This window comes from Apiospora phragmitis, assembly GCF_038363925.1.
Source record: "Apiospora phragmitis strain CBS 135458 chromosome Unknown utg000004l:1.0-3135199.0:1.0-3139288.0, whole genome shotgun sequence".
Classification (NCBI taxonomy): domain Eukaryota; kingdom Fungi; phylum Ascomycota; class Sordariomycetes; order Amphisphaeriales; family Apiosporaceae; genus Apiospora; species Apiospora phragmitis.
This window is the reverse complement of record NW_027117402.1, coordinates 1,381,535-1,394,971: the sequence shown is the minus strand read 5'-3', so window position 1 is coordinate 1,394,971 and position 13,437 is coordinate 1,381,535. Positions and strand designations below refer to the sequence as shown.

The 13,437-nt window shown below is 51.4% G+C and overlaps 6 protein-coding genes across 6 annotated transcripts; 1 reads left to right on the top strand and 5 right to left on the bottom strand.

Moving 5' to 3' along the window:
* Positions 1-915: 915 nt before the first annotated feature.
* Positions 916-1,629, bottom strand: PG994_003559 (uncharacterized protein; the record flags this gene model as incomplete). The annotated part of the gene is made up of 2 exons (XM_066854968.1): positions 916-1,383; positions 1,450-1,629. 2 exons carry the CDS (start codon positions 1,627-1,629, stop codon positions 916-918), a joined length of 648 nt encoding a protein of 215 aa, XP_066719246.1.
* Positions 1,630-1,641: 12 nt separating this feature from the next.
* On the bottom strand, positions 1,642-2,145 carry PG994_003558 (uncharacterized protein; the record flags this gene model as incomplete). Its single annotated transcript, XM_066854967.1, has 2 exons — positions 1,642-2,026; positions 2,084-2,145. 2 exons carry the CDS (start codon positions 2,143-2,145, stop codon positions 1,642-1,644), a joined length of 447 nt encoding a protein of 148 aa, XP_066719245.1.
* Positions 2,146-5,992: 3,847 nt separating this feature from the next.
* Positions 5,993-7,410, top strand: PG994_003557 (uncharacterized protein; the record flags this gene model as incomplete). The annotated part of the gene is made up of 2 exons (XM_066854966.1): positions 5,993-6,067; positions 6,124-7,410. 2 exons carry the CDS (start codon positions 5,993-5,995, stop codon positions 7,408-7,410), a joined length of 1,362 nt encoding a protein of 453 aa, XP_066719244.1.
* A 901-nt stretch (positions 7,411-8,311) lies between these two features.
* Positions 8,312-9,226, bottom strand: PG994_003556 (uncharacterized protein; the record flags this gene model as incomplete). The annotated part of the gene is made up of 3 exons (XM_066854965.1): positions 8,312-8,634; positions 8,762-8,869; positions 8,953-9,226. The coding sequence occupies 3 exons, from the start codon at positions 9,224-9,226 to the stop codon at positions 8,312-8,314; spliced, it is 705 nt and encodes a 234-aa protein (XP_066719243.1).
* Positions 9,227-10,659: 1,433 nt separating this feature from the next.
* Positions 10,660-11,064, bottom strand: PG994_003555 (uncharacterized protein; the record flags this gene model as incomplete). Its single annotated transcript, XM_066854964.1, has 1 exon — positions 10,660-11,064. One exon carries the CDS (start codon positions 11,062-11,064, stop codon positions 10,660-10,662), a length of 405 nt encoding a protein of 134 aa, XP_066719242.1.
* A 56-nt stretch (positions 11,065-11,120) lies between these two features.
* PG994_003554 (uncharacterized protein) lies at positions 11,121-11,774 on the bottom strand (the record flags this gene model as incomplete). The annotated part of the gene is made up of 1 exon (XM_066854963.1): positions 11,121-11,774. One exon carries the CDS (start codon positions 11,772-11,774, stop codon positions 11,121-11,123), a length of 654 nt encoding a protein of 217 aa, XP_066719241.1.
* Between the last annotated feature and the right edge of the window lie 1,663 nt (positions 11,775-13,437).

The following is a 13,437-nucleotide window of genomic DNA, read 5'->3' as shown; positions in this document are numbered from 1 at the left end:
AAAAAACTAAATAAAAATAGGATTATTTAAGCCTCCCCCCGACGTTTTTAATAAATAATTCTCCTTTATAGCGTTACTAATACTTATAACTAACCGTTAAATTAAAGAATTAGCGGATACGCTTAATAGTAATAATATTATTTTTGATAGCGCGACGCGCCGGGTTTTATTCCGAAAGTTCTAAAAAAGTTTAAATACTTTAAACGGCTAGATCGGCTAATTAAAACACGAGAAGTCAATTTTAGAAAGTAATTTAAAAAAAGAAAGAAATAAAAAGAGGAAAAAAGTAATACTTAACTTTAACTAGAAATTTACGCGTATACAAAATACTATAGCAGTTAAGAGGGAGATAAATAGCGTTATATCGGAACCCTAAACTGTTACTCTTTTATCGTCAGCGCCGAAAGCCGTTATAATTAAATCTAACTCTAAATCTAAGATTAAGAGTGTTATAGAAGCGTTTCGGGATTAAAATAATGTTTTTAAGATTTTATATTAATTTTTAATTAAATTATTTATATTATTATTATATAGTATTATTATTAGTTTTTAGGGTCGCCGTTACATAGGGTGACCGTAGCACCGTTAGCTAGCTTATTAAGAATATAATCTAGCTTAATATTATAAAGTAGTTAAATAAGTAATTAAACACGGCTTTAAGTAAAAAATGTACTACTAAACATAAGAGAGTCTTACCTGCGCTAAACGAGGAATTCGTGCGCCTATTAAGTGTGTTCATAACTAAGAAGGGTATATAGGCCGAGGGGGAGGCACCGACGAGGTCTCGGCGCGTGAAACAGGAGCTAACTGTGGTCGAATCGAGCAGCGAAAGTGAGAGCGAGGCAGAGGACTATATAGAGGCCGTATACTGAAAGAATTGGCTCAATTGATGGAGTGGTTGATTTGTTGTTGGTTTTATTGCAATTTACGTTTTTCATCGTGAGCCTCAAATTGGTGTGGTGCGTGAGGTGCACGGTGCGCGAGACCCCCGTTGATCTTACGGCGATTCCGCAGTCCCAGGGAAATTTGCAAGGTCGTGTCACCCGGCTCGTGAATGCGGACCTGGGCGAGCCGGCGCACGAGATGTTCCCAGTTCCAATCACCGTTCTGCTGCTTCCTGCGCACGGCCTCGCCGTCTAAATCCCACAACCAAGGAGTTGATGTTTTCGTAGCGAGGACATCACACCAGCATTCTTGGCTGTGTGCATAGTCACAAACTGGATCCAAATGCCGTAGATCACTGGGAGTCTTGGGTAGCTTCGCTTGTGCTGCTGTGTTGTGGCGAGATTCTTGCTGCTCTGGGCTGCTTGCCGGTATCGGCTCGAGGTTTTGCAGGATAGACTCGGTGATGTTGACGATTTCCAGGGGGTCCGCTTCCAGAAGCTAGTTCGTAAGATGTAAGTCATCGTATGATGCATTTAGGCAGAAACTACAAAAGAAAAAACGTACCTGGCCATATTTCGGATCATCGTCGAGCTCCCAGTAGACGTTCCTGCACAACCTGCCCCCGAAATAATCGTGCGGTTCTTCTATGAGGTACTCGCCGACGACGGGGAGAGTTCCTAGCATGCGACGGTGCAGCACCTGCCACAGTTGCTTGATGGAGCGTATCTCATCGTCGGGACCCATATGAAAGCCGTTCTACTGCTGTCCCCCTCTGCTCTGAATGAAGCGGCGTGCAAGCTTGATGCAGGGGGCGTGGACGGCCATGTAGAGAGGACCGCCCGCACCATAGACGGGAGTCAATACGTCTGATTCGACTTGAAAGGCTTCGACAGTCTCTCCAGACTCGAGGATTCGGAAGCAGTTATTGTCGTCACATTGGGCGTCAAGTTTTAATACAAGCCGCGTGGAATCCTCTGGCAGGTCAGGACCGAGGTCCAGAAATCGCCCATGAGTAGGGAAATACAGATCCAGTTGGACGTTATCATTTTCGTCGATAGCATGAGCGGTGGTAAGGAGAACGGTGCGGTTCAGCCATTCACTGGACTCGTCGTCGCTGGCATGGGGGTCAATAAAAGCTCCGCTCCGGCCTGCGTCATTACGAAGGACGATGATGAGCTCTGTAAGCAGGAAAGCTTACCATTGCCCAGCCTCTACCATCGGAGCCCCGCAGATACAGCAGTAAGGTTGATTGCGACCCATGGTAATTGACTGATGAGTGTTCAAGTGTGTTTGAGTGGACTATTGGGAGAAACCACTCAACACCATAAAATAAAAAAATACAAGAACTTCAGCCTTAAATCTAGTTCAGTTCGGCTAAGGCAGCTTTATTGAGTATATCAATAGGGTAGCTATTAATAGGAGGAGTTGAATCGAGATTAGCAGTCTCCAATTGACAAACCCATAAAACCATTATCGCAGGTCTCACAGAAAGCTGTCTGCCTGGGGAAAAGAGGAGCAAACCGGGCCGGACCTCCAGTGGCGCGGGTCAAGCCACAGCATTACTTTCGTTCGGGTTGAATTGAGAAAGACATAGGCTGAAAATGGGGGCGATGGTGCGCGAACCCGAGACCAGCCTTCACCTTGGGGCCCGACTTCGGTTGCGCAAATCAACAGAGCCGATTCATCATTCATCGGGCCATGCAATGTCGGGCAAGTGGAGTAGATGATGCCGCTTGTACGGAGTAGATGACCAGGTAGGTCGGAGGCGCCCCCCCCCCCCCCCTGCCCAAACTCTGCACCGAAAGTCATTAAGCCTGGAGTCGGTAAACTGCGACACTGGAACATGATGTCGCCATGGTTGGGATGCGGAACATGCAGAAGCCAAATGCCAAAGGCGGCCTCCTTCTTGACTCCGTAGAGGCTAGTCAGCCCGTCAAAGGCCTGGGCTATGTACCGGTAGAACAAGTTGCGGGAAACGAGTCATGCAATGACGTCTTGATCTCATGACGGCCGGACGGCCAAGTCAGGATACTAATACCGTAAGTGTACAGCGGCGTGAATGCATACATACCACATCAATCCGAGACCGATCCAATCGAGAAGAAGCGGATTGAGACTGGCGCAGTATACCTAGTTCAATTTGTTGCCAGCAAACTCGAGCAGCCGAAAACGGACAAGAGCTCGTCGCCCCGAGGCCGGTGATTGGATGATGCCGCCAAGCAAGACACCGTACGACTTTTCTGGCCAGCCGGTAATATGCCTCGGTAAAACCTCGATTCAATCTTCACCTACTTTCTGATTATTATCTCTGGGTTTTTGTTGCTCCCGAGATGGAGTCGTTCTTTTAGGCATCTGTTTAGTGGCCTATCGGCCTGGACTTGCGGGCTTGTTTACGGCGGGATAGCAGTAGCTAGGCATCGGTAGCGGGCAGTCGAGGCTTGGCGCTGGTATTCGAAAAGTTCCAAGTCGCCGGGCATCAAATCTCGGGGACCGACCGGATCCAACTGGCAGTGGTGCTGTTAGCATAATCCAGGAAGAGTGAATATCCGGGCGTCGAAACGTTTCAATCCCCAATTTTAATTGGGCGATAGTTGTGATGAGTAACGAAGTCAGTTGCATTGGGGATTGGGCAATGAGTGAGACTCGCCAATCGCTAATCTTCTCCTACCACCCACCCGCGCTTTGGATATTGAATCAGTCATACGAAACATTATTGTTTCATTTATTGGGAGCTTCTATTAAGGACGCCGTGCTTGTATCCGAACCTTGTATATACAATCCCTGAGTGTTATTAATAGCGTCACATCTCAATATCTTAATATGAACATAATGTAATGTACAGACAGTAGTACGGTGCGTGCCCGCCTGCCACCTGTATATACATCTCTCTCCTTTTTCTCAGGGGAACAACAAAGGCGAGATAAATTCGTGGGAAAAGGGTCACTTCGTCCACTTTGAGCGGGAATTACTGGGATTGCTTTCCGACAATGATACTGCTTAGTGTCTTGGCAGGGAGATCACTGAGATCCTACTTGTACTCTAGCGTACGAAATGGACCCAAGAAAACGAACAGCCTTCTGTATTTCTTCTTCTCTCTCAGGTAAAATATTCGTGAATCGCACACGCCAACCAACAAACATGAAGTCGTTGTGTTTTCTGCGTCTCACAGGCTAGGTTTTTAGCCAGGTGTCAAGCGACCCCGACAGGGCTGTAGGGAGGCAAAACCTAGTACAATCAACCATCAACCTTAGCAGCCCCTAATGCTACCTTATTAGTGGTAGTGAGGTTGCTCGTTGCGGCTCTTACTCGGCCAGCAATTCGGCTGGGCAGTGGGCACGCGACCATGGTGGGAAGTTGTGGGGGTACATAAGATAGACTTGGCCTGACTTGGTGTTCTGCTCGGGGTCCTATGGGGACGAACTCAGCTGCAGGCAGCAGGCTGTTTTACTCGCAATTACTTGAGCCAGGTGCAAGGCTTCGACTTTCCCTGCCTCATCACTAGAAAGTCCTTGTGTGGTGACCATCATAGTTTACGAGGGAGCTTGGGCCATAATCAGCAGCCTGAGCCGATTGGTTCATGGTAGTCCGGTTACCGTTTTGCTTAGTTTGATTTGCTGTGCCAGGACGGAGGCTGTGCCACGCGATCCCGATGGATAAACCGTCACGACAGGACAACCTTTTATTCCTAAACAGTAATTGACGGTACGATCACGGGATGTTTGCATTAACGGGCGTTGCATGATAGCCGGTTGCACTTGGGCGCCGTTGCATTCTTACACAAGTATTGTCGCATCATTGCACAAGTAAACGCTTGGTACGCGCGGTTCCCCTCCCGATATGACGAGCTGCAAGAATTTGAGAACTTTCAATACCCTGCGTGCCTGGGCAGATCAGTCATCAGTTAGGTTAGCATCTAAGTTAAGGTTACAGATCACTTACCTTGCCAATCACCTCCCAATTTGTCCAACATCGAATCGATACAGTACGAGATCTTTCCTCCCCCAAATCCAGATGCGGCACAGCGCGTATATGCGCCCGACAAATACGTACAGTATATACCAAACCCCACCATTGCCTGCCTCCCGCCAACATAGCCAAAGTGCCAAGACCCATGGCCGCCACGGTCATTTTATTTCCCCTATCGCCAAGCAGTATGGCAATTGGCGAATTTGCTGGTGATGAGACAGACAAAGCAGATTGCCCTTTCAGTACCCACGACAAGACGGCTAGCTCGGCAGCGGGTTCGCGGCGCAGGCGTGTTCCCTGGTCCTTTTCGTCGCTTGGCAGTAGGGTAACGGGTACAGTCACAATACAGTAACCACTCTCCCCTCCATTAAGCTTGAATGAACCCCCTTCTCGAACCCGCTCCACTGATTCCCTTCTCTTGATGGGGTGACTGACGAACTCCACCACCCAGTCGGATTATTTGCATTGAGTGCCATTGAGAGTGCCCAGCCAAGAAGCAGAAAGGCTGCGGCCAACGTCTCGAAGCATTTCGCAAGCGAAAGACCACTTATTTGGTACCAGACTGGCCTGACTTCTGCCCTGACTAGCTGTCCCATGCATGTGGTCAGTCAGTCAAGTCAGTTCGTCGCATCAAGCAAGTGCTTGCTTCTTCTTCCTCCCTTCCTGTCCATACCCAACAGAATCGTCTTTCTTCCAATATTCATAGTAATATCTCTCTAATTTTCCTTCTGCCTCTTGGCTCGCGAGGGTTTTGCTGGTTTGCGTTGAATACTTCCTCGGTCCTTAATCGCCCACAGTAGCTTCAGGCGTTTCACTCCCTCCAGAGTCCTCTCGATCGGCTTTCTGGCCCGACTTGCCACACCCGCCTTGAGCTCTCCAACGCAATTCTGTTTTCTTGAAAAAACAGCCGCTTCAGTAAAATTTACTGCTTCGACCACTGTGGTAGCATCAGAACTTTCCAGGGTTTTTGAGCCGTGTGGCCTTGGTGTCGCAAATCCAAGGGTGGTCCTCGGCATCATTCGATAGAGACAAGAGACTCGTTCTGCTCGCCTGCCACTTCTCGTGTGTTTCGTTACACTAAGGGCATCCTGCCACCTATTGCCACTGCTGGAAAGCGTGCGCATTCAGACTTCCCGCCATCATGGAGCCAAACACAGGTGTTCCCAATCTTCCCAAGTTGAAGGCTTGGAAAATGCCAGAATGGGTTGAGCCAGTTGTAAGCACCCGCCCCTAGGCGGCGACTGATCCCGAAGCTAACCAGGATCACCCCAGGTCATCGTAGGAATCCTCTTCGGCGCCATGTTCATAACCCGACGAAAGAGCTACTCCATCTTGAACTCCTCCAACTCCCCGTGTTACAAGTCCCTCAAGCCGGCACGAGACGATTTCGATTATGGGCGAGATTCGTTCGACTCAGACGGTTACCGCTCGCCGTCGCCGTCCTCTTCGCAGTTCGCCCCCAAGCGCAGGCGCATCCTCGGCATCTGGACAGTCCATACGCCCAACTCGCTCCGCTTCGCCCGTCATGTCCACTCCCGAATCCTCCAGAAGTTCCCGTTCCTGATCGAGATGTTTTACTGGATCCTTACCTACTTCTTCTACCGCATGACGGCGTACCTGTCGGCCGTTTGGTACGGAGGAAGCGTGGGCCTCTGGAATGTGGCCCAGGACCACGGCATCTCGATCCTGGAGCTGGAGGCGTGGTTAATGGGTGGCCAGGGCACAGGCACGGAGCGGTGGATTGAGTGGCGGGTGCAGCAGTGGTTTCTGGCCGGGGTCGTGGCGGGCGACATGCGCGAGCTCTTCCTGACTGTCCTGAACCGCGTCTACGCGCTGATCCACATCCCCGGCACCGTCGGCTTCATCGCGTGGTACTACACCATGGCGCCCTCGCACACGCGCTTCTGCACCGTGCGCCGCACCATGTCGCTCCTCAACCTGTGCGCCTTCTTCACCTTCACCGTGTACCCGTGCATGCCGCCGCGCCTGCTGCCGCGAGAGTTCGGCTTCCTCGACACCGTCAACGCCGAGGACGCCGCCAGCGTCTGGATGAGCGGCAACTACGTCAACAAGCTCGCGGCGATGCCCAGCATGCACTTCGGTTACGCCTTCTGCATCGGCTGCGTGTTCGTGTACGAGAGCGGGTTCATGCGCACCTGGTGCCGCCCCTTTGGCAGCTCCTCGTCGCAGAAGCAGTGGTCCCTCGACGACGCTTCCTCGATCCTTTCGCCCTCCCCCGGTGCGACCGGCGACAATCTGGAGGTACCGCGTTTCCTAAAACAGATGGAGGACGAGGGCGAGCAGGAGACCCGGCGTTCCGCCTTCGTCCGGGCCGCGTACCTGATCTCGGGCGTCTGCTACCCCGCGCTGATCCTGCTGGCCATTGTCTCGACCGCGAACCACTATATCCTAGACGCCGTCGCCGGCGCCTTTGTCGTGCTCATCTCTTATCTGGGCAACAAGTTCCTGCTGAACTTCCTCGTCCTCGAGGATTGGCTGCTGTGGGCATTGCGTTTGGTGAAGCCCGAACCGACGACCGGCATGAAAAACACATCCTAGAGCGCAGGTGCCGTCGAAGAGGATGTTTTTGAATTTCGAGAGGGGGGACAACAAAAAGCATGGCCGGAGTTAAAATAGGGTTTACTTGCGTCTGAATCATTTCACAAGCTGGAAAGAATCATACCCCAGGGGCATTTTCGCATGTCATGAATAGATTCTTCATCGTTTCCCATCTTTGTTGAGGGGGGGCGCAGTCATTACATGATATCCTTTCCGATCGTAAGATGAGGTTCATTTACAGTTGAAGTCAACTCCGCCACACGTGATTCAACCGGATAAATCAAATTGGGAGGATGCTGACAAGGAAGCGATGGACGGATGTGGTTGACGGTGGGTCCTACACTTGACCCAAAGCGTAACTTCAGGGACTAACTTGGTATGCAGCCATGCGGCGCAGCTAGCTCGATCGCCATGAATCACGTAAGGGACACCGGGAAAAGATGATGATGTGGATGTCTTTCACATGTTTCTCATACCAATCGTCTATATAAAGTATACTTGATCGAAGATGGGTGATGATGACGAACTCCTTGGCATGAGGAGCGGATGGCCTCATATAACGTGCCTGGCACCTCTACCAACCCACCAACCTTCGATCGACGAGGATGACCAGGTGGTTCGCCAAGGCTCTGCGTTGAGATGCACGAACGAACAGCCAGAATGCGTTAGGCCAGCGGCGCGTTTCTCCCCCGACGCTCTTGGGCGGCGGTCGATGTCGAGAAGTAGCCATCAGTATATTGGGTTGGGTTGGGCTGCTCCACCTGGGTTTGCCGCTTTATTGCTCTGATGAAGCAGCGGTACCATCGCGGTTCAATCACCAGGCCGAATCATTTTAGCAGCTCGTTCCGATTGCGCCCGTGCTATAAGTTGACTTGAGTTTCCGGCTCTCTCTTGTCCTGATCTAGAAGATCTCCTGGTCCGAGTACGCGCGCACGCTCTCGAGGTAGGAGCGGACCTCGCCCATGTCCTTGCAGACGTGGTGAGCGTCCCAGCCGTCGGAGCCGCCGTTGTCGTCGGGGAAGGTGGTCTCGTGGCCCTCGATGGCGGTGTCGGCGGAGCAGAGGATGGCCTGGCGCATGTAGGAGAAGCAGTGGATCATGTGCCAGTGGTGGTCCTCGGGCAGCGTCGTGTTGGACTTGAGCCCAGCGTACGTCTGCACCACGGCCCAGAGGCAGTGCAGCTGGTGCGTCCACGACGTCGTGAAAACCGTCTTTCCCTCGTCCACTCGATCGGCGTCGGCAGGTGGCTGTACTGGCGAGGTCGGGTCTTACCCACTGGAAACCCATACCCACTAGTTGTTTTGGCTGCGTGTTAGTAGGGGTGGTGTTGATGGTGGGATGAGATCACGTACGTGGCATCAGCTTGTTCCACTTGTCCAGCACCTCGGGCTTAAAGAACTCGGAGATGTTGTATGGTGCGTACTCCTCGTCCGGTTCCCACTTGACGACTCTCTGGGTGACTGTGGCGTGGAACGTGTATTAGCATGCCAGTCCAGGTTGAAGGGGAGGCGGGGGGGGGGGTTGGTCAATCAATGTCTCTTACACTTGGGGCCGACGCCCGTCATGTCGCCGTTCAGCTGGTACTCCTCCTGCACGGCGGCGGGGGACTGCAGCCGGATGACGAAGACGAGGATGGCGACGAGCAGCGTGGTGTCGATGAGCCACCGCCACTGGTTGAAGACAGCGCACGTCCGCTGCGTCCGCGTCGGACGCTCGGCTGTCTGCCATGGCTTCTCGACCTCCATCAGCGACTCGACCTCGGTGCTGGACCGGTCGTCGGCGCTGACGTCGTTGTATCTCTGCTGTTTCGAAGGCATCTTCTTTTTTATATATGATTTGGTGTGATGTGATTATTAGACGTGAAAGAAGACCGGCTTCGATTTGTTTAGAGCAATTAGTACAAGCAGATCGGACTATACACCGGGTATACGACGTCTGGGCAGAGAGAAAGAAAAGGGGAAAGTGAAGGCGAAGAAGAAATCTTGGCAAAGAAGAGAAAGCGCGAGGTGAGGGCGTGGGAGGGAGGTGTCAATGTTTTATTGATCGACTGCCGAAACCATATCTACCATACACACGGCTTGTACAGTAAAAGGGGAACCTGCTTTTCTGCGCTGTACGTACGTACACTGCGTCCCCAGGGGCCCCATAGTCCGTTTCGCCGCAGTGCCCATTTTGGCGGTTCGCGCCAACTTCATGGGATGGCTACCATAGATGGGAGGCTTTCCGCAACCAGATGGGCCAAACAGGGGTTGCCATTCGCTCGGTGCTTTGGTAGAGAAAAAGCCATGTTACATGTGCAGGCATTCGAGGCAGGCCTGAGACTCGAGCAGCTCAAAAATGCCAGGGAGTGGCCTCCGCTTAATGTTTCTTGTTCACCCTGGGGGCCAATCAGGTCACGACGTCGGTAATTGGGGTTTGGGGTTTTGGTAGCCAGCACGCTATGCCGACGGTTTTTGGCAGAAACCCGCCTGAGCAATGGTGGTTTTGGAGCACCGGACACGTACCTATCTAGTCGCATAGTCACAGTCAACCGCGCCTCTATACCGGTTTTTATTCTGGTAAGTCATACTGTAATTGGAACGAGCTGTAATTCTCAATATTTTGCATTTACCAAGCAGACAAAAGGGAGGCAGCATGGGCATCGCAAGTCCGTCTGAATAGAGGAAACGAGACCAACCCCAAAGCCAAAGGGTGTTTCACTAAGAACCAAATACAGCGGGTAAATCCACTAAGCCATTCCAGAACCAGCCTCCAACTCCATGCGCTCCAGGCTCCAGCAACCCAATCTAACCCAGCGCAGTGGTTTTGCGAGATTTGCCAGCTGGCGGACCACAACACAATGAGGCCCCAGGCACAGCTTCAGTAGTGTTCAGCTGTTCGACGGGCCCGCCCGATCTCGCTTACATGGAGTCTCCACCAACCATCTTGCGTCCTCAGATGTGTTTCATCCGCTTGTTCTTGCCACTCTCTCAAGTCGAAGAAAGCTTCAATGTTGTGTTTGTCCTTGGATGTCATGTCACGTCCTGGATGAGAAACGAACAGGAAGCTATTTCTAGATGTCAATCAAGTCATATTCAAAGGGATCAAGTAATCCGCTTTCTGAAGCCTAGGTATCCTTCATTTCTCCATTCGTCGTCGGACTTATCTCCGCACATGTAATGGTACCTAAACTCTTAGCCGGATGTTCCCCGGTTTGCTCGGTTTCCGTGGCGGGCCTGACGAGCCTCGAATGCTCAGATAAAGATACGTATTATATGTCCATACGATCATCATCCGAATCAGCAGACGTGAAAGACGCGCAATCCGAATCGTCGTCATGATCATCATCATCAGCTGCCGAAGAGGACGCACAATCTGAATCGTCGTTATAATCAGCATCACTAGCATCATCATCATCATCATCATCATCATCATCATCATCATCAGCTGCCAAAAAGGACGTACAAGCATCTGAGTCGTCATCCGAGCCTTCTTTATCATCGGCATCAGTCGCTGGAGCGTCTTCATTCTGATCCTTCTCCTCTTCGTCCTGCTCCTGCTCCTCTTCATTCTCCTCAAACACCTCCTCAGACAGGCGCAAGTTGAACATGGTAGCCAGATCTCGAATGGTGTGGAAGTTGGCAAAGACGTCGCGGCACGGCGATTGGTTGTACATATCCACGACTTGGGGCCAGTGCACTTCTACCAGGATACGGAACGACTTGTTTAGCTCTAGAAGAGTGCGGAAGGGCATGTTTCGCGTTTGTGGCGGAATGCCGTGATACGAAGGGTCGTCCCATTCCACGTCCTCTTCCGGGTCGTCCGGTTCGGTTGGCTCATAGTAGTGCCTTCGGTAACAGGAAAGGGTTCTCCATACCAGGCCGGAGGTCCGTCGCCCAGTACAACAGGCGGAGGGTAGTCGATCGCGGCGCAAGGCTCGCGAGGTCGGTGAAACTCCTCGTCTTGCCCTTCATCTTGCCCTTGCTGTGTCGGCGGGAAGACGAGTCCCGCATGCGGGTAGAAATAGTCAGGTGCAACTGGGCCCAAGAGCACACTTGTGGTCATGTCAACGCCCGCTTCCTCCACGAGGTCCATCTCGCAAGTGGAAGGCTCGATAAGCTGGTGGAATTTCTGTGGAGCCACCTGATGCTGCAGAAAGACTCCCATATCCGGATATAGTGCAATCAGCACTGGCATCCCCATGTAGTCAAGACCAAGCATATCACAACTCTCCAAGGCCATGTCGTACGTCTCGCGGTCCGTGGCAATGTTCATGCAAGGCTTCTTGCAACGCTTATCGCACTCTCCTATGGTTTCTGTGTCGAACATTTCGAGGTCCATGGTGTCCATGGGGGGAGTGTCGTTGGATGCGTATTCGAAACGCATCGTGATCGAGTCGTATAGATGGCGACTGGGGAGTACCTCCCCCTCAAGTGTGAAGAGGGCCTTGTTGCAGTAACACGTGTCGCCGAGAGGGTATCGGTCGTTGGTTTGTGCTGTCATGGCATCCAATGCCATATCACAAACTGTATGTCTGTTATACGTGGTCGAGAGGACTCGTACCCTTTGGCGTCTCAAGAAACGCCCACAACGCGATTATGAATAACAAGGGCTTTCTTGTCCCGTCTTTCGCCCTCTTATACGGATTGTCACTCGCAACAAAACAAAGAATATGTGCACCTGGGGAGCTTAGAGTAGCTCGCTGCTTTGGAAGTAAGCATGCTTTTTGTCCATTATCTTGTTGTATCGAGTGATCGACTACTCACGCAGATGTGACCAAGGTGCCCTGGCCCGACACGAATCGATCACTTTAATCACGGCCCTTGTCGCCTCAAGGATTCAAAGATCAACCCAACCGCCCTGTGCGCGACGAGATGAAGATTCAAATTGCGCCTATTGGTTGAAGCTCCATTGGCAGTATTCAAGCCCGAAGACAGAACGGACGGTATATAATCTAATCGTTTCGCCCAGGGGTGTCTTCTCTCTCGGTATGTTCGAGTAATTTAGTCTGTCCCCGGGATCATAGGAGAACGATTAATATAAATTCGAATTAAACCAAAGTTGCAATTGTTATCATCGTGTCATCTCAGAGGGGACTCCCACAAAGGCTCAAAGAATAAGGGCACGGAGAGCCAGCTGAGCCAACTGAGCCAGGCACCACCCAAGGAGTCGGAAGAGAACTATAGTTACTTGTTCACCCCCGAGTTGGAGATATCAAGAGAGATTTTATTGAGGTCCTGCATGACTGCAAGTCTCATGGGTGAACGAGTGAATATCAAAATCGTGCAAAGAATTACGAGTATATTTCAAGCCTTGGGGTATCGCTGCCTCTTACAGCCTCTCGGGAAGCCTGGTCCATATTTCATAGGCAGGGGAGTGTTATATCCTTCAGTAGCCGGTACCTATGCCAGCGCGTGGAGGAGTCTGAGCCACGATGCGTGCCACTCGTCCCTGTACCTACAAGCACGCATACCTCTGTGGCAGAGATTAACTAGTTCATATTCAACGAAGATTATCTACAACGGCCAGCACTGATATGCCCCATGAAGCCCAGGAATGAAAGCATTCATGGAGACAAGAGCCGCGTGACGGACCATTCATCTCAAGAAGTGAGTGAAGTGACGGGTCAGAGTTTCTCCCACAACAGCCTCACTGTCGTAAAATACACCAAGAACAATATCCCTTTAGCATTTGTCCTGCTTCTCGTGGTGTGCCTGACACACTTGGGGAAAAGGGGGGCAGCTGAGTAATGATGAAATAGTGGGACAATCCACTAACAACAGGCACAGGAGGCACAACAGGCAGAAAGCCAGGCAGCAATGGCGATTAGAGCCATTAAATTGAGCATCCACAACTCTATTAAAGCACATGGTTTCGAGTCCATTTCGTGGTGTCTGGAAAAGATATTCTCGCGTACCGTTTGCTTCCACGCCTCTTACCAATTGTTTCTGTGTTGGGTTTCGAACAGTTTTTGGTTCACTCAAGATACCTACTTCACTACACGGTGCCACCAACTGCTACTACCCCATCAGCTACTACAAGCCAGAAT